The sequence below is a fragment of the Lissotriton vulgaris genome, chromosome 8 (genome assembly GCF_964263255.1).
Source record: "Lissotriton vulgaris chromosome 8, aLisVul1.2, whole genome shotgun sequence".
NCBI classification, from domain to species: domain Eukaryota; kingdom Metazoa; phylum Chordata; class Amphibia; order Caudata; family Salamandridae; genus Lissotriton; species Lissotriton vulgaris.
The window spans coordinates 372,907,087-372,933,976 of record NC_141696.1 but is presented as its reverse complement, the minus strand read 5'-3'; the positions used below and the strand labels follow the sequence as shown (position 1 = coordinate 372,933,976).

The window sequence follows — 26,890 nt, the reverse complement described above, 5'->3', positions numbered from 1 at the left end:
GAACAGAACCTCACACAGGGAACTCAGAACCACCCACATTCCATACCACCAGGAGTCAATTCCTTCTTGGGGTGAGCACTATGTAAATAGCCAGTGGTGACATAACAATTATATTAGTTGGATAAAGTGTTTATATAAAATAAGTTGCTGTCAGCGAAATAAACAATGGTTGGTTAAACACAAATGATGACTGCATGCTGATCATCAATCATGAGCTACTTCTCTCATTCTTTTTAGGGAAAAGGAGCTTCAAGAAATCGCTGAAGAAAAGTAGTGCTCCATTGCCAAGTGGAGGAGTGCTTGAAGTTCATATAAAGGAGGCCAAAAATTTGACAGCTGTAAAATCTGGGGGAACTTCAGACACATTTGTGAAAGGGTAAGAATTTCTACACCTTTGCTTTTTAGGCCTGTCCTTTGAGACATCTTTAGCTGTATCACAAAACTGTTTTCCAAAAAATCCATACGAAATTTGGGCTTTTGGTCAGCAGACTTCATTCATTCATTGGTCTGTTAAATTGTCATTCACATTTTGCTTCAGACCACCACAGCATACAGAATGGAGCAACTCATGGCTCCCTTTACTTTGAGTGACTGCAGAAAGCCTTTGGATTTAGTGAACATCTACCTAAAACTAGTTATTTTCTCTTCAGTGACGAATTTGGTTAATTTTAGAATTTTTTATATTAACTTTAAATAGCAGCTATTTATTTTGAGATATTTGTTTCTCATAGTCCCACATTTTCTATATGGACAGTGGGAGGATTGTATTTTTTCAATTTCTTATTAGGCAAACAGCAAAGGTCATGTGAAATCAGTTTGCTTCATGATTTGCCATAGTGAAAATTCCAGTTGTTACATTCTGTATCACACTAGCTGCTATTAGAAAATGGGGAGTGGGTGTAACTCCATTACCACAGCTGCTATTCAGGCCACAGGCCAACAAGCACCCTGCGGCCACCATCTTGTATTTGGTGTCCTTGGAGGGAGGAGGTTAATGCTCGTCTCCAAGGTTCTTGGTGAGGGGACATGTGGGACATGTCAACAGACTACCAAGATACCACCAGTCCATGCCTCTACTGATGTGCGGGGCCTCAGATAGGGAGCTGTGCTGGAGATCCATGAAAGAGCAACAAACCACGCACATCTATTTCTTTTGATAGGTTATTTATTGACGCCTTTTTCTTTGTCAAATTACTATTACATGTGCAAAATCATGTTCAAGATAAAAAGTGGAGTATATGTATTTAGCAAGAGCTCTAGAATCATTGTCCTCAAGTGCTTCAAGGTGCAAACATCTTTCTATTTCATGAACGTGGAAATGTGTGTCCCCTAACCCATTCTATATCACACAAATGGATGTGTTGGGGAAAATGGATGGGCGTTGCTTTTGCTCCATAAATTTGGATTGAATCCCATACAATTATTTGCTTGTTCCGCCTACTTTAAAGTATCTATGTGTGTCCTGAATTGTTTTCATTCTTGCTGTTTGCCTCACTCCCTTCCCTTGTATGATTCAACGTAAGTATTTATGATTGCTAAACTATACTTCTTGATCTATGCAAGTCATCTATAGTTACAGGACCTTAATTTTGCTTAGATGAGTAGTTTGTCCCAGCATAAGGTGTCCTAAATTGTGTAACAGTTCTCTCTATTTCTCCATGTTTTGCATTTGAGTGTAACTTTTGGGTCGATTCTCTACTTTCCAAGATGGCTGGGCAAGGTGGTTGGAGCAGTGTTATCTGCACATCACAGTGGGAATTGCACCTCTAAAGCCCTTCTCTGTACTTTAGGCAGAGGTCTCTAGGTTCCTCTCTCCCTCCCCATAACTAAGTCATCTTGTACTTTCACCACTATTTTGAACTTATCTGGACATTTGAAGGATCTGGATCAACTACCACATGCACCCATTCAGGATGATGATTTTGTGTGTCAACATACGGGTCATTTAGACCGTGGTAGGTGGTCAGCCTTCTGGCCATATCAGTAGAGGCCAACTATATCATTCGACTTCCACCTACTTGGTGGGCGTGTCATTATCTACTTTGCATCCACTGGTGTGGCACAGAAGGCAGACAAGTCTCCCTGGTTCATGGGGTTTTCCTCAAAGCAATGAGCAATAAAGATGTATTCTTTCACTGGGCTCTCAGATTTGCACTATTCATGTTCTCCATCTTTGCACTCCTTCTTGGATTTGTGCCATACAAGCCTTTGGCATCGCCAGTATCTCTGGTCCGTTGCCCATATGACAGCCGGTTCTACCTGAGTCTCAATAATAGTTCTCAACTTGCCATGACCTCTGACCATTCTTCGCTTTCATGCACCAACTATAAGTGTTTCTTAGCTACTCGAGGGTAAAATTTCATCTCTGAGTACAGGCACAGATGTAATATAGTATCAAGAACATCTGAAGAAAATCTAGGTTTGCCAAGGTGAGCCTGATGAGGTTTTCACATGGTTACCACCATTTTAGTTTTTCAAAATTACAGCCTCAAAAAGACGTGTTTTAATTTGCTGAGCAACCACAAGGAAAATGCAAATTTCGATGTCCTCTGGTTTCACTGAAAAAAGAAAGGACAGCAATTATATCTTGCTGGCTCCTAATTAGCCTGACATATGATATTACAGGAAATGGCATTGCGTTATCTTTCTCCCTGGCGACCTACCGAAAATCGCATTTTAATTAATTTCAAGTTGTGATTTAAGCATTACTTGAAACAATAGTTCTGTGAAAATTGCATGTAACACTGAACAAAGCAAAGAGGCTTACATTGATCAGTGTGTTCATTAAAAGGAACCACATTTTTCATTTTCCATGGGGTGTATGTATTGAGAAGAGGCATCAGCCAGCTTGAAAGTTACACGATTGCCATTCTTGCATAAACCATGGAGTTCTAAATCCTTGATTATTTATTGATATCATATTGATATATTTCATAGTTGCAAAGTTACTGAGAGTCAAGGACCGCCTAAATATCCAAACAATGCTAATTTGATTCACTCAGGAATGCTCTTCACAAACTGGAAGGACAATTTCCGTGATGAGCACCTTCTACCGAAACACTATATTTGGTATAACTACTTATACCGTTTGAAAAAGAACTTGAAAAAGGAAAAGGGTTGAGTAGCAATCAGTTGGAATACTTTACGAAAGCTGAGAAGACATCTTGAAAAGGCAGACACTGTTACGGGAGTTAAATGGCTATTTATGCGTCACTATATCAAGGTGGAAGTTGGCTCTGAAACCAACCTAAACATTGCAAGAAACTGCTGGAAGAGTCCACCATCATGAATCGCTCATTGTGCCTGATTTCTCAATTATTCTTGACTCATGTAAAAAGAAATGTCAGGACACAAAAAAGGATGTACCGTCTGTGTTCGAACGCATAGTGCCCACACCATCAGTGCTTACTCCGCCCTGCGCACATTACACTGACATACCAAGGAAACCATGAGACATATTTGTGGGAAAGCAGTGATGCAGGTTTATTACGTACAACACAGCTACTGGTAGGTGGGTCATCTTACAGGCGATCCAATGCGGCAGCCTCTCGCTGACCCGCATGCCCAAGGAGCCATCTTGCACGGCGAGGCGATGCTCAGACGGTGCAGTACATTATCACTTTATTTCGTTAGACTCCCGCCCCCCCTGTCAGGGCGGGGAGATGAGGCACACCCCCGGTCGGTTCAGGCCCCCGACCGCCCGAAGGACTAACGGGGCGCCGACGCTGTTTCATGGAACCCCCTCGGCTCCAGGATCTTGGCTCGGGCACCCTACTGTGCCAGGCAGAGGTATTTAGACTGTGGGGGGCGCGCTGCAGGCTACGTTCGCCCGACGTGTGGGAATAGGGCGCTGTCCCGCCCATGCTCCCCTCCGTGTCGCACTGCCAGCGGCATATCCATCTCTGACCAACGATAAAAGATCACTATATAGAAAGAAATGAGATTTCATCCTTAGAATAGTCAGCCATTAGGATAAATATGAGCACCCTCATTTCTAAGGGCCTGGAGCAGAACCACTGCTGATTTGTACATGGGTTGGTCAAATCTCAGATAGCATAATGGGCAAATAAACAATGGGTTGGACCATAACCCCAAGTGATTGCCTCTGGTTAGACTATTTGCACGCCTTTCTCCCATCACCTTTTGTCTGTCCTCTTGAACACTGCCTACTCCCCTCAAGGCTGCACAATGTGATTCTCTAAGGGGAAGCTATTCCCAGAACAGCTTTGTCTTTTCGAATCAGATACCATTCCCTTTGAGGTATCAGAATCTGGTCAATGGTTGGTGACCATAACTGTGGTCTCCAAGCCGACGCATATCACACTTTCTAAAGTGCAAATAGGCGAGGGAAACCCCTTTCACTTCCCCTTCCATTTATGATTCAGAAAGCATCATAAAAGCCCTTTTACTAGGCATAAAACCTTTTCCGACTTGCAAAAGGACCTCTGGTAATAATAGAAAGTATTTTGCACGTAAAAACCCAGTGATTTTACAAATGGCATCCTTTGCTACTGAAAAATACATTTGTACATTACGGGGCAGATTTATGTTAACTGGCGCATCCCCAGGGATGCGCCAGTTAATGTGCGCCACAGTGCGCCACAGCTACGCCACTCATGGTGCAAAAATGGCACAGATGCAACACGCATCTGTGCCGGAAATGTGGCGCATTGCTGGAGTTGCGTCGCAAGCGCGACCCAGCTCCAGCAAGGCTCGGGGGTGCCCCATCTACACAATGCTGCGTCAAGACCTACGCCTGCTTCAAGCAGGCGCAGGGTTTTGACGCAGCATTGGCCTGAAAGTGACTGAGTGAAATCTCAAAGATTTCACTCAGCCACTTTCAGGAGGCGTTCCTGCGCAGGAACGCCCACCCCCCCTGCGCAGGAACGCCTCCTTATGGCGCAGGGCTTTACAACGTGACATATCTCCTAGATGCGTCACGATGTAAATAGGGCGCATTGTTTGCGCAGCCGTTGTGTCAAATAAAGTGACGCAATTGCGGCACAAAGAGGAGCAAGGGCATCATAAATCTGCCCCTACGTGTAAAAGTCACAGGGGCAGATTTATGTTGGGAATGCGCCACGTTTGCATCACGCAACTGCGCCGTAAACGTGGCGCATCCCTACGACCCATTTACAACGTGACGCATCTAATCAGAAGTGTCACGTTCTAAAGCCCTGCGCCACTTGTGGGCGTTCCGGCGCAGGGTGGGCGTTCCGGGGCAGGTGCGCCTCGCAAAAGTGGCTGAGTGAAATCTTTAAGATTTCACTCAGTCACTTTCAGGCCAATGCTGCGTCAAAACCCTGCGCCTGCTTGAAGCAGGCGTAGGTCTTGACGCAGCATTGTAAAGATGGGGCACCCCCGAGCCTTGCTGGAGCTGCGTCGCGCTTGCGACGCAGCTCCAGCAATGCGTCACCTTTACGGCACAGATGCGTCACGCATCTGTGCCATTTTTGCCCCATGGTGCGCCACATTGTAAATGCGGAGCACCATTGGTGGGGGAGCAGCGGCGCAAAATAGCTGGCGCATCCCTGGGGATGCGCCAGTTATCATAAATCTGCCCCTTAATTTACAAAACAATCTTTATCAAGTGTTCATTTGTTGTAATATTTCAAAATTGCTGATCAAGATCTTTATTGCAGTGCAAGAGCAAATTAACTACTGAGTTATGCTACAGGATTATGACAATATTAGTCTATGTTTTCTTCATCCAGAGAGATGCAGAAAAAAGCAGCCTTTTAAGGATTGCAATATCTAAGAACATGTTGCCCCTCCAAGTGAGTTTCATTGGTTTCACCCAACAACAAAAAGTGTAAAAAAAAAAAGTCAGTGCCTGATTAAGAGACTGGGCAAAATGATAGATCCCATCGTAATAATGCATGTTCAGGAATCAATCAAGGAAGTGATGGACCATAACAAGAGAGGGCTATTCCACTTGCAAGAGGAAGAGGACTCCAACAACAAGATAGCTTCAAGTTAGTACAAAGACAGAGTACCATGATATCAACCATTGTGGTTATGCAGATAAAAATAGTCAAAGGAAAATATTTACATCTATGTGAATGAGCGTTGATTGACTAGTCATGCTTGGGTAAGAGATCAGCTTTCAAACTACAAGCGTGCCTGTAACGACCGGATTCTCGAACCAGATGGGATCAGCTCCTGAGAGCCCCTCCAACCCAGTCGGAACGTAATCACCTCCCTCCTTAGAACGTATTTACAATAGGTATATGGCCACAAGCACAGGAGCCCCCATCCCTAAAGAAAGTTTGGCGGAGTGTGGCAAAACGAAGTGGTGTGTCTCAAAGTGCTTGGGAAACCGCCAAACCACCTGGTGCCACAGCGATCGACAGGCTGGATCACACTGGGTCATGACCTCATGATAGTGCCCATGCTCACTGTAGCGGTGGGCGCCTTGCCACGCTGTGGGCAGTGCAGGTGGGGTGAAAGGTACGGGAATCCAGCTCCGTTTCTGCTTTTGAAAATCCAGACTTTGGAGGTGCAGCTGCGGACACCGCCCACTGGGGCAAGGACTTCCACATGATTCTCCGTGGCAAAAAAACTCGGGGCAGCGAGTTTGGAACATCAGCCCTCCAAACAGGCAAGAGTGTCTCCTCCAATCCATGTGAGGCACTTTGATTTTAAAAGCGGACAGTGAATACAAGAGAAAAGGACACGAGACATCTGAGGAAGGCAGGGATGCCGAAATGCATTATGTCAGTCGCTTTTGTCTGCAAGCTGTAATTAAAGGAAAAGGATTCAAACTTACCTGTGTGGCTCTCGTCTCTCAACAAGTGGGGGACTGTTTGGTCGTGGTGTGTAGTGCTGGCCACAAGCACAGGAGCCCCCATCCCTAAAGAAAGTTTGGCGGAGTGTGGCAAAACGAAGTGGTGTGTCTCAAAGTGCTTGGGAAACCGCCAAACCACCTGGTGCCACAGCGATCGACAGGCTGGATCACACTGGGTCATGACCTCATGATAGTGCCCATGCTCACTGTAGCGGTGGGCGCCTTGCCACGCTGTGGGCAGTGCAGGTGGGGTGAAAGGTACGGGAATCCAGCTCCGTTTCTGCTTTTGAAAATCCAGACTTTGGAGGTGCAGCTGCGGACACCGCCCACTGGGGCAAGGACTTCCACATGATTCTCCGTGGCAAAAAAACTCGGGGCAGCGAGTTTGGAACATCAGCCCTCCAAACAGGCAAGAGTGTCTCCTCCAATCCATGTGAGGCACTTTGATTTTAAAAGCGGACAGTGAATACAAGAGAAAAGGACACGAGACATCTGAGGAAGGCAGGGATGCCGAAATGCATTATGTCAGTCGCTTTTGTCTGCAAGCTGTAATTAAAGGAAAAGGATTCAAACTTACCTGTGTGGCTCTCGTCTCTCAACAAGTGGGGGACTGTTTGGTCGTGGTGTGTAGTGCTGGCCACAAGCACAGGATCCCCCATCCCTAAAGAAAGTTTGGCGGAGTGTGGCAAAACGAAGTGGTGTGTCTCAAAGTGCTTGGGAAACCGCCAAACCACCTGGTGCCACAGCGATCGACAGGCTGGATCACACTGGGTCATGACCTCATGATAGTGCCCATGCTCACTGTAGCGGTGGGCGCCTTGCCACGCTGTGGGCAGTGCAGGTGGGGTGAAAGGTACGGGAATCCAGCTCCGTTTCTGCTTTTGAAAATCCAGACTTTGGAGGTGCAGCTGCGGACACCGCCCACTGGGGCAAGGACTTCCACATGATTCTCCGTGGCAAAAAAACTCGGGGCAGCGAGTTTGGAACATCAGCCCTCCAAACAGGCAAGAGTGTCTCCTCCAATCCATGTGAGGCACTTTGATTTTAAAAGCGGACAGTGAATACAAGAGAAAAGGACACGAGACATCTGAGGAAGGCAGGGATGCCGAAATGCATTATGTCAGTCGCTTTTGTCTGCAAGCTGTAATTAAAGGAAAAGGATTCAAACTTACCTGTGTGGCTCTCGTCTCTCAACAAGTGGGGGATTGTTTGGTCGTGATATATATATATGTATGTACATCTCGTACCTAAGGATGGGGAAAATAGCAATACACATGCATAGGTTTTCTACAATATCCCATTCATACCAGCTAGTCTCACGGCCACTTAGGCCCAGACTAATCTACCCTGGGGCAGTTCTGATTATGTACCATTACACACTGATCACCATCAGTGCTCACTCGACCCGCAATCCGGCGTGCCATACACACTGAGCTGCAGCCCCAGTGCTCTCTTTTTATCCGGTCCACAATCCGGCGGACCTAAACACTGGTTTCCCTCCCAGTGCTCGCTTACTTACAACCCGATCCGCAATCCGGCGGATCTAAGCACCAGTCTCCCACCTGGTGTTCTCATTAACGCCGCTTACCAACGACGATCACTCTCCTATGAATACCTTTGGAAGGAATCTCTCATTGGCTACTCGGGATGATACTATAATAACAGGAATTAGCACAGCTTGCCAAATTGAATCATGTACCTTCTGCTCTCAGCATCAAATGGTCCCTCTCTCCCTCATTATTCAGTCACCTCTTACCTGACCGGGATTTACATCCGTTCATGAAAACGATGTCTGACTAGAAGACCAGGTTACCCTGATTGAACAAGAATACAAGGCGCATGTTGGTTCACTAAGAACTGGGGTATTTTATTACAATAATTATAAACACAGCACTATACTATAACATATATCCTGCAAAGAAAAGTGAAAGGTTAGAATGTGCACATTATAGGACAGAGATCCCCTTGTGAGCACGAAGTCGGGGTTCAACAGTCATCTAGGTTCCCTTCTCGTCTGTGCCTTGGCTCGTCTCGGAATCACACCTCAGCAGTCACGAGTACACGTCTGCACTTCTATGCTCTGTCGTCTCTACTTTCCTCCAAGTCACTGGAACCTTCCTCTTTATTAGCTGCTGTCTCTCTCTGTCTCCACTCGCTCTGCGCTACTTCTCCTTCTCCTTCAATCTTTCTCAGAGAGTATCAGCTTCATGATCTTTCTCGGACTTCAAGATGGCGACCGTCTGCCTGGAAATAATTAATGGCATTGATGCTAACGGCTAGCTGCCGCCTACAGACTGACTGACTCACTGCCTAACACTTTCGCTAATATGGAAGCTTGTCCTTTCATGGAAAGTTGCGGCCAGTAACCTGCCGCCCACCAAATTCTTGTACCTCCCTGTACCAAGGACACGTTCCCAGCCGGCCGGCCTGATGTTGTGTCTTCGGAGTGGAGAAAAATACAGTCTTTCGATAAGGGACAGCCTGAGCCGGTTCTCTCCAAGCGAAGAACACTTCGAAACTAAAACATTACACTTGGCCTAGAAGCATCTCAAGCTGCCGGGGCAGAAAGCAAGATGGAGTCTCTCCCGTTTGAGGCATACAAGGCCCGAAATAAGCATAACTCCATAGAAGGTATACTAACACTCTTGCAAAAGGACGGATTATCACTAATACTAATGAATCTATCCCCTAGCTTAAGTTTATAAGCCCTGATCTAAGGAAAACGGTACGAAAGTGCACTACTGTGCCTTATGAATAGGCCCTGTTTATAGTTCTAATCCCTGCACTAGAAGAGTAATAGGCTGGAGTCACCTTCAATCATTCTCCCTCAAAGGAGGGCCGCAAAAGTCGGTCAGAACAGTGCCTTTGCACAGATATAAATCAACTGTAATTGCTACCAACCTACAGAATTTAAACTCCAGATAGATTTTCACTGTTGCCAAATTCTACTGACTTCCCATTCTAGTCATGGTACAGTTCAAGATCTTCTATTAATGTGCCTCACACGAATCGCCTCACAATGTGTCTGCAAGAAGATCAGTAAGCATGCTCACCCCATTCACTTGATATAAAAATGCACAAGAAGGGGATTCAGATGTATGCCCCTCACTATTCTCCTTCAGAAAAGCCATACATTGTTTCACTTGCTTTCCATGGTTTAGCCCTGCTCAACTTAAAGGTGGGACATTTTGTACTACTCAGACCATGCCCTTGAGAGATATTATCAAAAGAAGGTTAAAAGCCACTGTAACACCACACCACAGTCCACGGAAGCCTGGTAAGCACTGTTGATCTTGGCAAGAGCCAAGATACAGGCACTGGATGTCATCCAAATCACTTGGGCACAAACTGCAAGACAACTTTCCACCCTGCTATTCGTTTGGCACTTGAACTGAACAATGTGATACTGAAATAGTTCCATGAATCATTGTGCGCCTGAGGGGTTCCTCCCTATTCTTACCAAAATTCAGGATTCCACCGGACAGTCAGCAAAGACACTTTGCAATATAGTGCCTTTCACAGCCGCAAAACAGCCATAGTTTGTTTCTGACTAGTACTCTCTTGTGAGTAGACGAATGCCACACCTTTGGTTGAAGGCTCTTGTGTTGCCTTCACAAGACCTTTTCCTCTCTTGAGGAATTCAGTCAAAATAAACAGACGGTGGATATATAATGTGCCCTTTATTTACTCGAGCAAGGAAGCCAAAACTGTAATATCCCCTCAAAGCATGGGTGTGATTTCAATCCATCAACCCGAGTCAAAGGGGTTTGACTCGACTCAGCAACTTGTTCATAGCAATGTTTGTATTTGTCAAAAGAAATAAGAATTTTTGGTAAATCAAATATTAGGGAGCCTTTTTGAATAGATATCTGGTTTACCTTGTACTTGCCTTTAAGTAAAAGACACTTTTAGACCTATAGCTCGGGTTACAAAAATGTCAAGACCTTCAGGTTTGTTACTCTTACTTTTTTTTTATTAATTCCTAGCTTTTCTAATTTTAAGTGTAAATGCATTTGTATTTATTTTTAAACACAAGAACACTAACGATACATTGGATTTTATTGTGTGTGAATGTTGCCTCAATGCTGCCCAAATATATTTCACCTCCTAGACTAGGCCTTAACTCCTTGAACAAGTTGATGTTAACGAGAGAAGCTTACAGCAGAGAGTGTTTTCTGACAGTCCCCTACCCCTGGGTCACCAGTGACAACAGCACCGGTCATTGATATTGGCCAATTGTGTCTGTTTTCTCCAGGACTTGGACAAATGGACTGATACAATGCAATCTCTTGACTTTCAGAGATTCTGCTTAGTTGTGTTCAATGTGACTTTTGGGCACAGAAATGTTATTGTGCTCCCTTTTCTTTTTTATCCCTTGTATAAATGTTTTTAGTTTATTTTTACTTTTCTTTTCCCAGTTTTTCCCCGTTGAGCAAGCCACATACAGAAAGGAGGTGTGAGACTCTCTAGACCTATGTGGCCTTTTGACGTTGGGCTTCTATGCTGTTTTCTGCACATTAAGGGCCTCATTTCTGGCATTCGGGCGTAGGGCAACGCACCTTTCTGCGCTTCCCTAAGCCAAAGTAATAGGGCAGGAATCCCCCGTATTTAAGCAATACAGTGCATTCCTGTTCTTTCCTTTCTCACTGCGTGGGCGACAATTTGGCAGCTTGGGCACCCTGGCACCATGGTGCAAGAGGGCCTCCATTAAAGGCAGGTTTGGTTTTGTGCAGGAAGGGGCAAAACAATGAAAAATGTCATGCCTTTTAGGGCAATGGTAAGTGTACTGGTAAAAGGGCAAGGGTACTTAATCCTGCTAAAGCAGTCAGTAGCATATACTCTAATGTGGGGTAGGGGTGAGAAGCTAATGAGGTTTTAATAAGGTTCAGTGAAGGTTAGTGTTAAGGGTTAGTAAGGGGTTATAGGGTTCAGGGATAAGAAACATGTTAGGGGGGTTTTAAGGGTAAGGGAAATGTAGCATTATGGAGTGGTTCAGGGTTTTTGGGGTTAAGGGATGAGTTGAGTAAAAGGGTTCAGGCAAGATTAGAATAAGTGGATAGAAGGGCTTTTTAGAATCCAGGGAAGGGTTGTAAAAAGAGGTAGTTTGGGATTTTTAAGGAAGAGGGATGTGCAGTGTAAACCGGTAGTGAAGTGTTTTTAGGTTTCAGGCAAGCGTAATTAAAGTGTAGAAAGGGTTTTTTATGGTTCAGGGAAGGGTACTAAAAAGGGGAAGTAAGGCTTCTTTAGCTTCAGAGAAGGGCTGTGTTAATAGACGATAAATATGTTTTCAGCATGCAGCAAAGAGTAACATTAAGGGGAAGTAAAGGGTTTTAGCGTTCCGGTAAGGTTAGTGTTAGGCAGAACGAAGTGGTTCATATTTATGGTCAAGTCATGCTTTTAGCGCAGAAAGTCACCTTGCTGTGCTGTACTGCGAAGACAAGGAATAGACAGAAATGTGCTGTATTGAAGTCAATTTGGCTCATTCCTGCCTATTTTTTTCTGCGCTGGTCCCCTTTTGGCTGCCTACCGACAATGTAGGTACTGTGGCACCATGGTGCAAAAGTGCCTGTGTTGTAAGGTGAAATGTTTTTGTGCAGGAGTCCCCTTCCTGCACAAAACAATCGCCGAAGGCAGAATGCAGCACATATAGAAAGAGGAAAAACAAAGAGAAATAAAGATATTTTTTCTTGTTACACGTCACCTGGACAGGCATAGGCTCTTGGCGCATTCCCAGGTCTGCTCCATCTGGTAAATTTGGGAATGTGTCAAAATCCAGGACTGATGCGTGGGAACAACCATCTAACACCCATGGAAATGCCTCCCTGGCGAAGAGTAATACAACACAGAGATTTGCTCTGTGCTGCATTATTCAAGATTTATGAACCCACTCAGGACCATGCAAGGTGGCCTTGCGTGTATTCATATATCTAATTTTGAAGTTTCATCGCTCTTGTACAACGTTGCATGGTGCAGGAGCGATGCAAAAGTGCTCGTAAATATGCCCCTACGTTTTTCTAGGTTCAGTGAAGGGTAGTATTAAGAGGTAGTAAGGGACCTTTAGGATTAATCAAGTGTAGTGTTAAAGGTTAGCAATTGTTTTTTAGGGTTCAAGGAAGTGTAGTGTTAAAGAGTAGTAAGGTTTTTATGGCTAAGGAAAGAGGGTTTTTAGAGTTCAGGGAAGGGTAGCATTAAGGAGTAGTTGGGGTACTTTTAGGGTTCTGGGAAGTGTAAAATTAAGGGATATTGAGGGATTTTTAGGGTTCAGGGAAAGGTAACTTTAAAGGGTCGTTGGGGTTTTGTGGGTTCTGGGAGGAGAAGCATTAAGGAGTACTAATGAGCTATAAAGCAAAAGTTAGATGAATTAAAGAATGCATATAATAAAAATGACTCAAAATTCTAGATTTTTGGGACTGGCATAGGTAATAATGAAAGGTACAGAATTATGAGCTCAGCAATTTCAACTCGTTTAACACAGTCAAAATTTTAAAAGTCGATTTTGTTACATACAACTTAGAGCTTATTCATTGGAATCAAAATGGTGTTCTACAATATGATGGATGATATATTTTAACTGTGATCCTAGTTAGGCTATATAGTGGTTTGTAAATCTCACCAGAAATCCAAGATTACAATATTTATGGCCTTATTTTGAGTTTGCCGGTTCTATGGACCACCTAAACCGTGGTGGAGGGGGTCCGACCACCCTATTACAAGTTGGGCAGGCAGATATCTATGGGGCCGCTGCTGAAGCCAGAACTCCACAATCCCTGGCGGTCTTGCAGCGGTCGGAGGCCTCTAATATGCTGGTGATGCCGCTGCGGCACTGCCTAGAATATTTAGAGTTTCCTCACCACCACTGGTTTCATGGCACAAACCTGCCATGGCGTGGGGGTGAGGAAACAATGGATGCACAACAGGGCCACGTATGAGCCTTAGCACTGTACAACTGTAGGCCAGCGGCCGCAGCACCACCCGACCTGTAATCCAGTTGGAATACGGCAGGTGGTCTCATTATGGCTTTGGCGGTGTGGCAGTGGCCCACTGCCACACCGTAAAAGTCATAATAAGGCCCAAAGTCATCCATATACATGCTACCCGTTATGGATTTTTTTACATATTTATATTGGGGTAGTTAGCTTCAAATGGTTACTGATATTTTTGATTAGATTTTCATGAATCAATGTAAATAAAACAATGGACGATCGTGGGGTAGGTAGGTTTTTGCGCCTCTGTAGCTGCAGTATTCAAAACATAATTATGGGTTTAAAACAGGTGCCACATCATTTGCCACGTAACATGGAAAATTTCGAGATTTCATCAAGAATGTTCCTTGTAGGGACAAAGAATGATAAAATTATGCCCCAAAAATGTGCCACATAATTAACTTTTTTGTCATATAAGTGGTCTTCTCTGCTGCATAATCCTAGTAGCTATAAAAATGTTAAAGCTCTGCAGAGTGGTTTGGGTATGGTTATTATAATAATGAAATCCATATTTCACAGGCAACCGTGAAATATTTTGCATATTATATAGGTTTTTATACCACTGTTTTATGTGCAATAAAAACACAAAATAGTCCAATTTAAAAAGTAGCTCACACACTGTGTGTGTGCTACTTTTTTAAAAAGTTTTATATACATAGATACACATACATATATTGGATAAGTACTCAGTACCCCTTTCCATACATTATAAGGATATTGCAAGTCACTAAGGAGTTTCATAACCATATAGAGGAATGAGGCCGAAGGCTAATTTCAGGTTATGGAACTTTGAGGTGGCTTGGAATATACTATCATGTTCACCAGTGGGTACTTTATCCCATATAGTACATGGTCACACCATCAACTTTCCCTCAAACCATTTAAACCCTTGGTGCATTGCTCTTTCATATGAAAGCGTGAGCATGTTTGCAAACATCAAGAATAAAAATAAAATCTCTAGTGCAAAATGAAACACCTCAGAACCTTTTACATATTTGTCGCAAACAGATATTAGAAACAGTTCAGTACAAGTGATTTTTTTTTCTCTTAAAAGCTGCCCTAGTTCGGATCGTGTAGAAACATGCAGAAATATTCTAACTTTTCTCTAATTGTCTAAGGAGTGCCAAAAATGAAACGTTCTCTCGTCTTGTCATTGTAAACTAGAAAAATAGAGCAAAAAAAGAAAAGCTACTTTTAGTTTTTGTTGCTAAAAAGTTACTTCAGTTGTGTCCCAGACCAGACCCGCCTTTCACTTCGGCTGTAGGTAGCAAGCATTGTGACCTCAGACCTCGACTGTAATAATTTATAATAGTCGAGTTCTGACTTCTTAATAGTCGAGTTCTGATGTCTTATTTCTATAACTGTTTCACAAGTATCCGATTATAAAAAAATTAGAGACAGGCAAATATACTTGGATTACAGAATCTCATGATATATATATATATATATATATATATATATATATATATATATATATATATATATATATATATATATATTTTTTTTTTTTTATATATATATATGTATATGTATATGTATATATCAAAATCTCCATCCAAACACTAACGCGTTTCGGCAGGATCCCCTGCCTTGTTCATATAAACATTGTTGTGTTTTTATTATATGTGTATTATATGCATATAGATGAATATGTAATATATACAAAGCATCTGAATATGATGTTCTTCCAAACATTAGTCACAATCATTTTCATTGTGAAATCCTACATTTAATGAAATTGCAGTTTGAATTTAATTATGCACTTACATTTTTCCACCTCGCCAGTCATGGCCCTTGCACTGAAGCACTGACTGACTTCTGTTTCTTGCGCCATAGGTACCTGCTCCCAAATCACAGCAAAGCATCGAAACATAAAACTCCAGTGGTCAAAAAGACAGTGAACCCCCAGTGGAACCATACATTCATTTTCAGCAGCCTGCAGCACAGCGATTTACTAAATGTCTGCCTGGAACTGACAGTCTGGGATAAAGAGTCTCTTTCCAGCAACATCTTTCTGGGAGGATTGCGCCTTAGCATGGGAACTGGTAAGGTGTTTTTTTGTGATGAATTGCATTTATTATGTAAGCTGTGAGTGAAGATGATATGTCTGTCTTTTGTGAGAATGATTAGCACTGTTGGGCCTAGATGTACTAAGAGTTGTGCTGGTTGTCACACAGAGTTGCATAGTTTTACAGTGTGCCCATGGTAAATTAACACAATACTATATGGTATGTCAAGCTGCCTGTTAATCACTGGCAATTGTGGATTTCAGAGCATTAAACATCAAACCCGACATGCTATTCCCCAATATCGAGGACAAACTTAAAATGGGAATTTTTTATCAGACCTGATAAATTCTGACCCAGCGGATGTGGAGTCAGATTTTATCATGATTTTATCATGTCCTATAAATATCAGCCCAAACACTGGACCATTCACAATTAGGGACCGAGTTTGGCTCTTGGTGTATTTCGAATAACCAGAGACGTCCCCAATTTTTTGCATTACAGAGAACATTCCCACTGACTTGGAGGTAAAACCTCTTAAGCATGCACTAGATGATATCCTGCATTTTCTCCCATGTGATACCTGGCACTCTTCTCTTTCCACTCCCAGGCATGCATTCAATAGTGCAAGTCCCACGCATCTATGTCTGGCGTATTGGAGTGGTTAACGATATGCCCCATTACTACTAATGGAGAACTCAAAGAGGTACCATTAGATTGGAACATTCCTCCTCTTCCAATAGTTCATGGCCAGTAAAAGTCTAGCCATGAGTAGTTAGACATGACTTTACCCATCCATTGAATCTAGCTTACTGAATTGAAGGCTTTCCTAAGTAGGTAGGTATCATTCAAAGTCCTTTTGGACCATTTTCTAGTTTGAAGGTTGGGCCGAATGGAATCCGTAAACAGTATGCAGATGCTACTGCTTGCCTCTGGACCTGGATGCCCTAACTGCTGGACCAGAGGTTACGCCCCAGGCAATAAAAAACAATAGGACATATAATCAGGGAAAAAAGATTTTAGAAGTCATGTATTTGTAAATGGCTATTTCAGCTTATTGAACAGAGATGTAAGCTAGATGCACTATGAATGGAGTCAGCAAAATGGTCACACAATATGCACCGACTTATACCAAATCCATTCTGTTTTTGCAAACCGACCCATGTACTAAAAAGGTTGGTTGGCAGAAAAACCAATTCGACCTACCGCATGAGTATTAATGAGTTAAGTTGCAAATTGCCACCCACTATAAAATGCTGCAGGGAGCAGGCCACCATGTTTGTGATTACTTTTAAAAAAGGAAAATGGGATGTGATAAAAAAAAATAAAAGTTTAAGTAATATTTTTGTAAGAGTAGGTGCCTACACTTAACATTTTCTTTTTCCAACATTCACAAAGGGGAATGGATCCCTTAAGGACCCTTTCCAATTTGCAAATGGGTTACCACCACATGTTTGTAGTAAGTAAACAATAAATGTTTTATGACCAGATTTCGGTTGGAAAACATTAATACATCCCATTCTGATTTGGTATTTGCAATGGAAGCCCTAAACCTGCGCCTTCTAATTGTCTAATCGGTATTTGGTCAGAAACTGAAACTGCGATTCAGTAACGTACAACAGAATCACAATTTGGGTTTCATACATGTCACAAAGTCTGCTTGTGGTCTCAAACACCCCAGATTCAGTGGATCGGACCGTTTGAGAACTCAAAAATGCTTCATACCTCTGGCCCTATGTTTTCCTAGAGCCTTTCTAGCTTGCGGCCCTCAAAAAATGGAATACCAAACCACTCTCTTTAACTGAATTTTCCAGCATGCATAACTGTCAGAAATATATAGCATTCAAGATGTTTCAGTCACTTTCCTCTTGCAAGTTGTTTTTTTATGTATGAGCCAGATTGCCAGGTAAAAAAAACAACTGGTAGCAGTGAACCAAGACAAGGAAACCTAAATGTGCATCCTGTGATCAGTTGAACAATGAATTGCAAAGAACTGAAACAACCACGACAGCCTATGTTGGCACTTTCTTTGGATAGTAAGGGTTTGAAAGATTATTTAGATCTTCCAGCTGTTGAGCACAGTGATAAAAAATAATATCATTTTTATAACTTGAGTTGGACTTTGCAGCGTATGGCTCACTTCAGAGTAAGAGAATGAATACTGTATTTTTGTCAACTTTGACTAGACAATACATTTTGGCAAACAAAAGAAGCTACTTTGAAACTTCTACCACATAAGAGAAAGTTAAAATGCTTGAAGAATCCAAATGCATTTTACTGCTTGTCACAAGGTAAAAAAAACGATCATGCCATTTGCATGAGATCAACGCGTAGTTATACAGTTCCTGGTAAATTGATATGCATTTTGCAGAGTCGGTCATTTGCAACCTGGAACAACTAACTATTTTGCTAAGAAAGTTTCTATTGGTTTGCGAGCCAGTGATACCATAATCATTTGCTACAGTTATATCAATGAATCATTCAATGAAAAAATAATTAAAGTATCTGGCAAGTGTTGTCTGCACGAGTGGCACTGGGATATCAGTTTTAGATTCCATGTGTTGCTAGTCAGGTGGTCTGGAAACTTCTTTTATAAATAGACCTATGTGCTAGGAAGACGTTTTCCAAAATAAGGATTTGGATAGAGCCGCAATCTGACCTACCTAACTAATACTAATATTAATAAAAATATTGACTGAATCTGATTGTTCACATTCACAGGGATGCTGGCCTGGAAGGGTCAGCAGACCACCATGTTTCTGATTGTTTTTAATTAAAGCAAAAAAAATTAATGCAGTCAGGTTTCCTTAAAGGGATATAAGGCTGGTTTTTAAATATATATATATATTTGAAAGTGTCTATGAGAGTTAAACACTAGTTATTCCCCACTTTTTCAACAATTCACAAATTGGGAGGGGCCACAATGTAACACTTCCCTTTTACAAGTGAGTTACCACCGCCACTGGGGGTGGAGGAAACTATGACTTCTCAATGGTTTGCAAACGGTTGAAAATCATTGATAAATCTGATTCACTATTTGGAAGGTAAACCCAAAACACACCCCTTCCAAAGACTGAATCGAAATCCAGTCAGAAACCTATTTTAGCAGTGAGTAAAACTTTATCAACTCTTAAAAGTTTTATGCATGGCCAGAAAAGTGTTTGCTTTGGCAAACTTTAAAAGGGAGTGTTAGTGAATGCAAAAACATTTCACACATTTAGCCCAAAGAAACATTTTGCAAGTTTCAGTAAAGAAAAATCAGGTTCAGAATCTTTATTCAACTCTTCCAATTATAATACCACACATTTATACACTAATTAAATCTCTATCTTGTTCAGTAGGAAATATCTATTTCCTCATCTCATTTTATATCTGCTTGAACCAAATCAATGGCAAGAAAATCTAAAGCTATTTGTAGTAACAGCTTCTCCGCTAAGGTTGAGGAGAGTCGCCCCACTGCTCTTAGGGGCATATGTATGAAGCCCAATTCCCGTTCGCAAACGGGCTGATTCTCAGAATTGGGCCGTTTGCGAACAGGAAAGAATCTTTTGGGATGTATCATCCCAAAGGGTCATCGTAAAATAGGGAATCGCAAAATGTGCGATTCCCTATTTTGCAATTGCATTTAAGGAATCTCAAAGTGCCATGTGGCACACTATGTGCGCCACATGTGCACACATGCACATTTCAGGGGTGCAACAGGGTGTCATTTTGAAACCCTTGCACCCTTAAAATTGCGTGCGCAATTTGCGAGTACCTATTGGGTACTCTCAAATTGTGCATGCAATTCCCATTCATTCCTATGGGCCGCTTAGCCCATAGGAATGAATGGGAAGGGATTCCTTAATTGTGACTCGCAATTTGCGAATCGCATTTAAGGAATACGAGGGAATCACATAAAAATTGCTAATTTTGATCTACATATCATTTTGCGATTCTCAAATAGCGATTCTCTAAAAATCGCCATTTGAGAATTGCAAATGTATCCTTAGATACATATGCCCTTTAGAGCAGTAAAAAAGGGAAAAATAAAATGATAATAACAACGTTATTATCTTTTTATTTTCCGTTCCTGTGGGGCTGGGTTGGGCGGGGTGGGGTTGTTGGCTCAGGGAGGAGGAGTGGTTTGTGCACACTTAAGTGTGCATGACTGCTTGGCCGGCCATCTTTACCCGAACAAACAGACATGCACACTTTGCATATTCCCCACCAGACTGTAATGTACAGCCTGGTGGGTAATATGCACAGGCTCCCTGTCCCCATCTGAGCGACGATCTATGGCATTGCAGCGATGTGATTTGCTCAGGGGAGGCTGTGTACCCGGTTGCTTCCTGCTGCTTCCAGACTGATGTCCAGAAGAGAAGAGAAACAGAGATGGAGGAGAGATGGCGGAAAAGGTCATTGTTTAAAAGAAAATCTTTTTTAACCCCTCTCCCGTCTCCACCCGCCCAGCCACCCCATTCCCTACCACTCGCCTCTGGCTGTTTGTAATACCAGACATGGGCCTCCAAAGAATGCTGTGTTGTGGAATAACTTAGATCTTTTCTATCAGTTCCTCTTACGTGTTCAGTAATTCTTATTTTTAATTGTCAAACAATAACTTTTTACATTTTTGGCAATTAAACCTAATAATACAGATTACAAAAGGATTATACTTATATGGAATGTTTTATTTGTAACTTGCCATTACTATAACAACTGAGCATAAATCATAATGCACATCCATAAATTGCAACACAACCCATAAAATTTCAAGTTATCAGTAAACACAATGAAAAATAGAGGTGAACACAGAAAAATATATGAGAGGAAAAAGAAGTAGTAAGTACAAATACCGGTAGTAGGGACATCTCAGACTGTGCTATCACATAAAACAGGTAGGTCCCCAAGGCTTTTGTGGTCTAAATAAAAAAAATCTTTGATGCATGTGTAGGGAGAGCCTTCTACGCAGTGTTCGTACTAACAGCAGCTTGTAAAAACATCACACCATTGGTTGCATTGATATTACCAGTCTGTAGTAGCTTAATTCAGTCTCTAGACCATACAGGGATCCTTCTGGAACATACAAGTGTTTAGTCAACAAGCATATTAGAAAGTGCCTTAGCTTTCATAGTGAGATAATCGAATCATCTAGAACATGGGTACTCTCAAGTATTTTCTCAGGTGCCAAAAAGTTAGGTCTTTGGTATGACCGAGGACCGCGTGTTTAGTGTGTGGGGGTGGAGGGGCTTAAAGTGGGTGTAGGGGAAGAGGAGCATTTACAGCTAGTGGCTGAACAGAATTGCACAATAGGGAACCAATAGACCTGAGATGAATCCCATCTTACCCACTTGACCAAATTGTGTGATCCTGGGAAATTGTTTTATTTCAATGTCCCTCCTTTTTCTTTATCATTACACGTAAGAGTATCTCGACATACATGACTTCAGGAAGCGTGCTGTATAAAACATTCTCCTGTGTTTGGAATTGTTCACTAATGGCAGTCTTGCCAGGGTGGGGGTACTATGGAAGAGCATGACCGTTTCTAAAATCATGTATGAAAACTATCACTTTAAAAAAATACTTCTGAATGTACTGCTGAAATCTGACTTACTAAGGTGAACGGTTCTGCAGGTAAATGAAATACACTTTTAGAATTTTGATGAACCTATCATATTTTTACACGTTTGTTGTCTTTAAAGAGGCAGGTGTTCCTAAAGCTAAGGGGTGTAGTATACACTAGTTACTTCCTTTCTTTAACCTGTAATTAACCTTTAAATAAATGCTTGCTGTTTATTTAACATTGTTTTAATGTTTGTGCTGAGTCAGTGCTGCTGTGGTCCAGGGGGGCACATGTAAAGGTCAAAAGAGTCTCATGTGGCGCGAGGTCGTACTTTACGTATCACTGTTCAAGAAGATGACATTGAGCTCTACTGATACCTGAAATAAGGCTATCTACCAAGCTCTGCCTCCATGTTAGTCCGATTACGTGCCAGCAACGTAGGCCGCATTCAAAGCATTTGCATACAGCATGCATGGCATTTGCTGGTTATGAGCGGGAATTCTCTCTTTCAGAAACTGGATTTTATGATAAGATGACTTCATAACAGCTCCAACTTGAGTATTTTTGGGAAAAAGATTGACATCCCAAGTAAAGCCTAAGTTGTTATCTTTGGACCCCACTGACTGATCATGTTGACCACCTGCTGTTTGAGACTTCAGACCATAGCACCAACATCACACATTAAAGAATCACATGAAATTTGAATGCTACTGTCATGTAAACTGTGTCAGTGTTCTAATCTGAAATTTTTCATAACTTCAGCCTCAGTGCTGAGAAGCTCTAGCGTACCTACACTTAAACAATACAATGTAAATACTTGTTTTAGTAATTCCATATGGCTTCAATGTCAGGTCCAGCTCATTGGCTCTGTATTCATTTGCTGAGAACAATAACCAGATAATGTCCCAAATTCAATGTAAATTGTAGGCAAACCAAAAATAGTCTGGTCATAGAAGTGGTGTGAACTAAAATACCATCGACATATATCAATACCCTAAGAGTTTGTTTTCTCCTTTTCCTACTTGTCTTATATTTCTGGTAAAAATGCACTGAAAATGTGTAGGTTTGTTGGACTATCTAGCATAAGGATCTTGGAATGATCCCTTGCGGCCTGACTTAGAGTAGAGGTAATGGAACTTCTTCCAAAGAGACACATCTCCTATTCGGCCCGAGTGTGTTATGCAAACTTATTTTTGGCAAGTCGGAAGACAGTGTTGCAGACCGCATTGGTGGAATCAACTCCACCAGCAGGAGCACTTGTTTGGCAGCCATGATGCTGATGAAATTGCTATTTAGTGCATCACCTAGTTTTGAGTCTACACCATGTCCATGGACTTCCCTTCATTCGGAGACTTCAGTCATAATCATGATTGACTTGCACAAAAATTAATCATGCCCCCAGATATCATTTTGTCCCAAATCATTTCCTGCCTACATAGCAGGAGCCGCTTGGAGAGCAAAATCCTTGTTACACAAGGGGAGAGCTCTAATTGGGATTCTGAGCCACAGACAATATTGTAGAAGCAGTGACGTCTCCATCACACCAGAGGTTTGCATTACAGGCCAACAACGTTACCTTTAGTCTCAAAAAGAGAAGATTTACAGACTTCACTTTATGGCACCATTGCAAACATTTAAGAAAAGTTAAAGCTCTAACCATGTGATACCAAAGAGACGATAGAGCACTGAAATCATACCAACATTTTTGCACACTCACAGAAACTATAGGAAAAACCACACAAAAAAAGTAATCACAGTTGCAAGCAAAAACACATTTCTGGCCCTGCACATTGGAAAAAAGGGACAAAAACTTAGGACCCTATTTAGATCTTGGCAGGGAGGCAACTTCATTGCAACAGTTAAGGAGTTCTCTCCCTACCAAGACTATGGTCCACCGGCAGATGTAAATGTGGATAGACGATAGTTTGACGACAGCAGAGACTACTCCATCTTCTCTGTGTTGTAACTACTCTGATGGGCCGATGGAGTAACGGCGGTTGGAGGTTTGGCTGTATATCCAACTGCCTAATTTAGATTGGCAGACACATAGCCGTTTTTAATGCCCGTCACCACCAGGAAAAAGCTGGTGTTAAGGGGCACTGAAAAGTGCTCAATGACCCTCTGGTCATGGGAAGCAACATTGGGATTTTCTTTTTGAAAATAAAAAACACTTGATAAATTTGCTGTCATGTTTACAGAGCCACACAGCAAAATTACAATGCCTTACCATGAACTACTGTGACACTGTTTACTGCAAATGCTAGAGAGGTCTGGTGGGCCAACGAAAATCTCTACATGGGTCGAATGTCAATAAATAAATCAGGCCCTTAACTTTAAGAGAGCTGTGTGATGGCTCAGATGTATTGGTTGTCGTTGGCACTACTTTTGAAAAAGCTTGACTTAATATAATATGCCACTTTCCATTCTCATGCACTTAATTGTCAATATTTTGTCTTTGCCAGGTGTGGGTAATGGAACCCAAGTGGATTGGATGGATTCACAAGGAGAAGAGAGGAACCTCTGGGAAAAGATGTATGACAATCCTGGAGAAACCTTTGAAAGCACCTTAATGCTGAGGTCTAGCATGGGAAAACGCAGTGCCTGACAACTTAAGATTGCCGGGAAGAGCGACGTCTAGCACCTGGACTTGGCAGACTCCTTTTCCAACTCTTGTGCTGGGTCAACTGTTAGTTGGCTAACTTCAATTCGTTCACTTTTTGCACATATGAGAGTGAAAGCACAGTCTCTTTAACTCTATTTGACCCAAAAGCTCTAGATGTGCCTGGTACACCATTGATTGAGGCTCTGCTTTTTCACAGTAAACACAGCCTTTTTCGAACAGCGGAATTTTTCTAGACACTTCTCCTGACTGTACTTTGAAGAGTGGAAATGATGGACAGTGGAAAGTTGAGATGCACTCCTTAAAAGAACAAACACAAAAGGTGCAACATTGTGTGAAAGTCAAAGAAGATACCCTGTAAAAAAGCACAGTAGCCCATACGACCTGAAGAACAGTCTGTTATGCACAATCAGCAAGAGGCATGCAGATATGCCAATGCACATTCCAGCTCCTTATTGGTGACTTATGCTTTTTACACATCCATAATGTTTATAATTCGCTAGGATACATGGCAGAAGACAGCACACGCGACTGCCGAACCGTCAGCCTATTACAGAAGGCAACTGAACAGATCTACTGATCCCATGTACTGTGTCATAAGAAACTGATTTCCGTTTGCCCTACAGTACCATATGTCAATGTTGTATTTTCTCATTAAAATATAGAGTACAATAGTGCTCTAAGCCAAACTGTTTTTTGTTGTATAGTTTAATGCTGTTCTTAAATTAATAAGCATTTTAGATTCATATGTCTAGTCGGACCCACGTGTGATTTTTTTATATTAAATAATAAAATGCAATGCCTGTCAATTACATTTTGCAGCTGTGTACATTCTACAGTAATACCACAGATATTGAGGGAAGGTTTACTAAAAACGTATGCAACGCAGCACAGTGCCGCATCCAAAGTTGCTGCACTGCATTGCTTGAGAGGGGGAGATCAGGAATGTGCTATATTTGCTAAGATATGGCACTGTCCTGCTCTCTCCCTAGCGCTGGCGCGCAACCAGTCTGCCAGGAGCCACACACACACCTTTGCTCCATAGAGCAAGGATGTCTGTGTCATGTTTAGGTAAGGTATTGTACTGGAAGGATACCCTTCCTGCAAAAAAACCAAATTCCTAGACAAACTTTACACATTTCCCCACTTAGGATTTGTGCTATACAGAGCAGCACACATGAAGTTGGAAACATTTGGAGAAATAAAAGCTTATCTCCAAGTTTACACCAATGTCAATCAGGAATTATTTTTTGGCACAAAACCATGTCTACTGTTAGGGCTGTAGTGTTAGGCTCATGTCAATATAATTTAATTATCACCAGATAGCGTTTTAGCTGTTTCCCTGTCAATGATTAGTTCTCCCCTCTTGATCCTGCGATGGATCTTAATTAGTGCAGATAGGGGTTGAATATAAGGGTTCCAACAGTCATCCAATGAGGACCAGGAATTGGATAACTGAACTACAAGCTATAAAACAAACTCATATATATTATTCTCAGAACAATGCTATAGAGGTAACAGATTATCACAACAAGCTTATATCTCCTAAAGAAACGGAGGCAAACAAAAATCATACACACAAAGGCAGAGACGTACCATGTTTTCAAGTAGCGCACTGCAGCAGCCACAAATGCTGCGCTGCGTGAAAAGGAGGGAGGAAGGGAGTGCCCAATTTACTAAAACAAGGCACTCTCTTCCCCTCTCCCTTGCGCTGGTGCTGACATCAGCTGCCCTGTGCCAGGGAGAAACCCTTGCTCCATGGGAGTCTAGAATAGGTTTTGTACTGGAAGGGAACGCTTCCAGTACAAAATACCATGCTTGGACTAACTTGAAGCCTTTTCCCACTTCGTATCTGTCATGTACAGTGCAGCACACATGCAAAGTTGGAAAAGGAAGGAGAAATTAAACATGTCTCCTTCCTTGCACCTACTTTGAAAGGGCACAGTTTTCTCATGCCAAACCCTGTTTACGTTGTTTAGTAAATTGGGTTTAGCGTGAGAAACCCCGAGTGGTTGCATGGGAAGGCCCAGGCTCCACCCATGGTATGCCCCCATGGCGCTATGTAATGCAAAGCAGTGTTATGAACTGCTTTGTATTACTTTCTGGTTATTTCCAGATCTGAATAAGTGTAGCATTGGAAAGTAAATCAGGAAAAAAAGATTTTGCGCCAATTTGTGTCACATTTGTGACACAAAAATTACGTAAAATCTTAGTAAATCCCCCCCTAAGAGTTCTGCTAAAGCTATGCAGAATAACAGCCTTAGAATTTAATGTTCTGAGATCTCTTTAATATGATCTCCTCTGGTCATTAATCACAAATTAGAAATGCTCATTCAATTGAAGAGGAAACAATCATGATAACTGAGTCAATAGGGTAAATTTAGTTTATCAAATTTAAGGTAAACAAGTTCCTCAACAAATCAGGTTATAGACAATTTGGTTAAATGCTAATCAGACATTTGAAATAAAATAACACAAGGAGATGACGGACGGAGCGCTGAAACTTTTCAGACACTCACCCCTAGTCACAGATCTGGGTTGAATTCATCTTCATCATTCTTTAGCTCACTTCGCCACCCCAGTTCAGACACAGCTATATGCAAATCAGTCTTGGCCCAATGGCCAACAAGCGCCGCTGCTGCTATCGAGTTACAATTTCAGACACTATTATAGTTCCGGGGGTGACACCTCCGGGAATCACCTCATCTGGTTAGCCCACTCAGTCCATTGGTCAGTTTGTATAGGATGGGTGTCAGGCGACATAAAAAAGACGGAGAAATAGGTGGGACTATTACGCAGTCCTTAAACAATCCAATATGTAAAACGTTGGAAAAATGCTCCTTTAGCAAAAACACAAAGGCAAGTTCAAGAGGACATTTTCCCAGGCAGCTGCTTAGGATTGTATCAAGATAATTTAGCAAAGTTTATTGTACAGTACATGAGAACGCAGGA

The 26,890-nt window shown here is 42.1% G+C and overlaps 1 protein-coding gene across 3 annotated transcripts in view; it reads left to right on the top strand.

Moving 5' to 3' along the window:
• Nucleotides 1–24,627, top strand: part of SYTL5 (synaptotagmin like 5) — a 1,215,112-nt gene extending 1,190,485 nt beyond the window's left edge. For all 3 annotated transcript variants that reach the window (XM_086934158.1, XM_086934159.1, XM_086934156.1), the window contains 3 exons: nt 238–376; nt 15,607–15,815; nt 23,781–24,627. In XM_086934158.1, the coding sequence (XP_086790284.1) occupies nt 238–376; nt 15,607–15,815; nt 23,781–23,923 (491 nt within the window). In that variant the 3' untranslated portion in view covers nt 23,924–24,627. The remainder of the gene's footprint in view (nt 1–237; nt 377–15,606; nt 15,816–23,780) is intronic.
• The last annotated feature ends 2,263 nt before the right edge of the window (nt 24,628–26,890 follow it).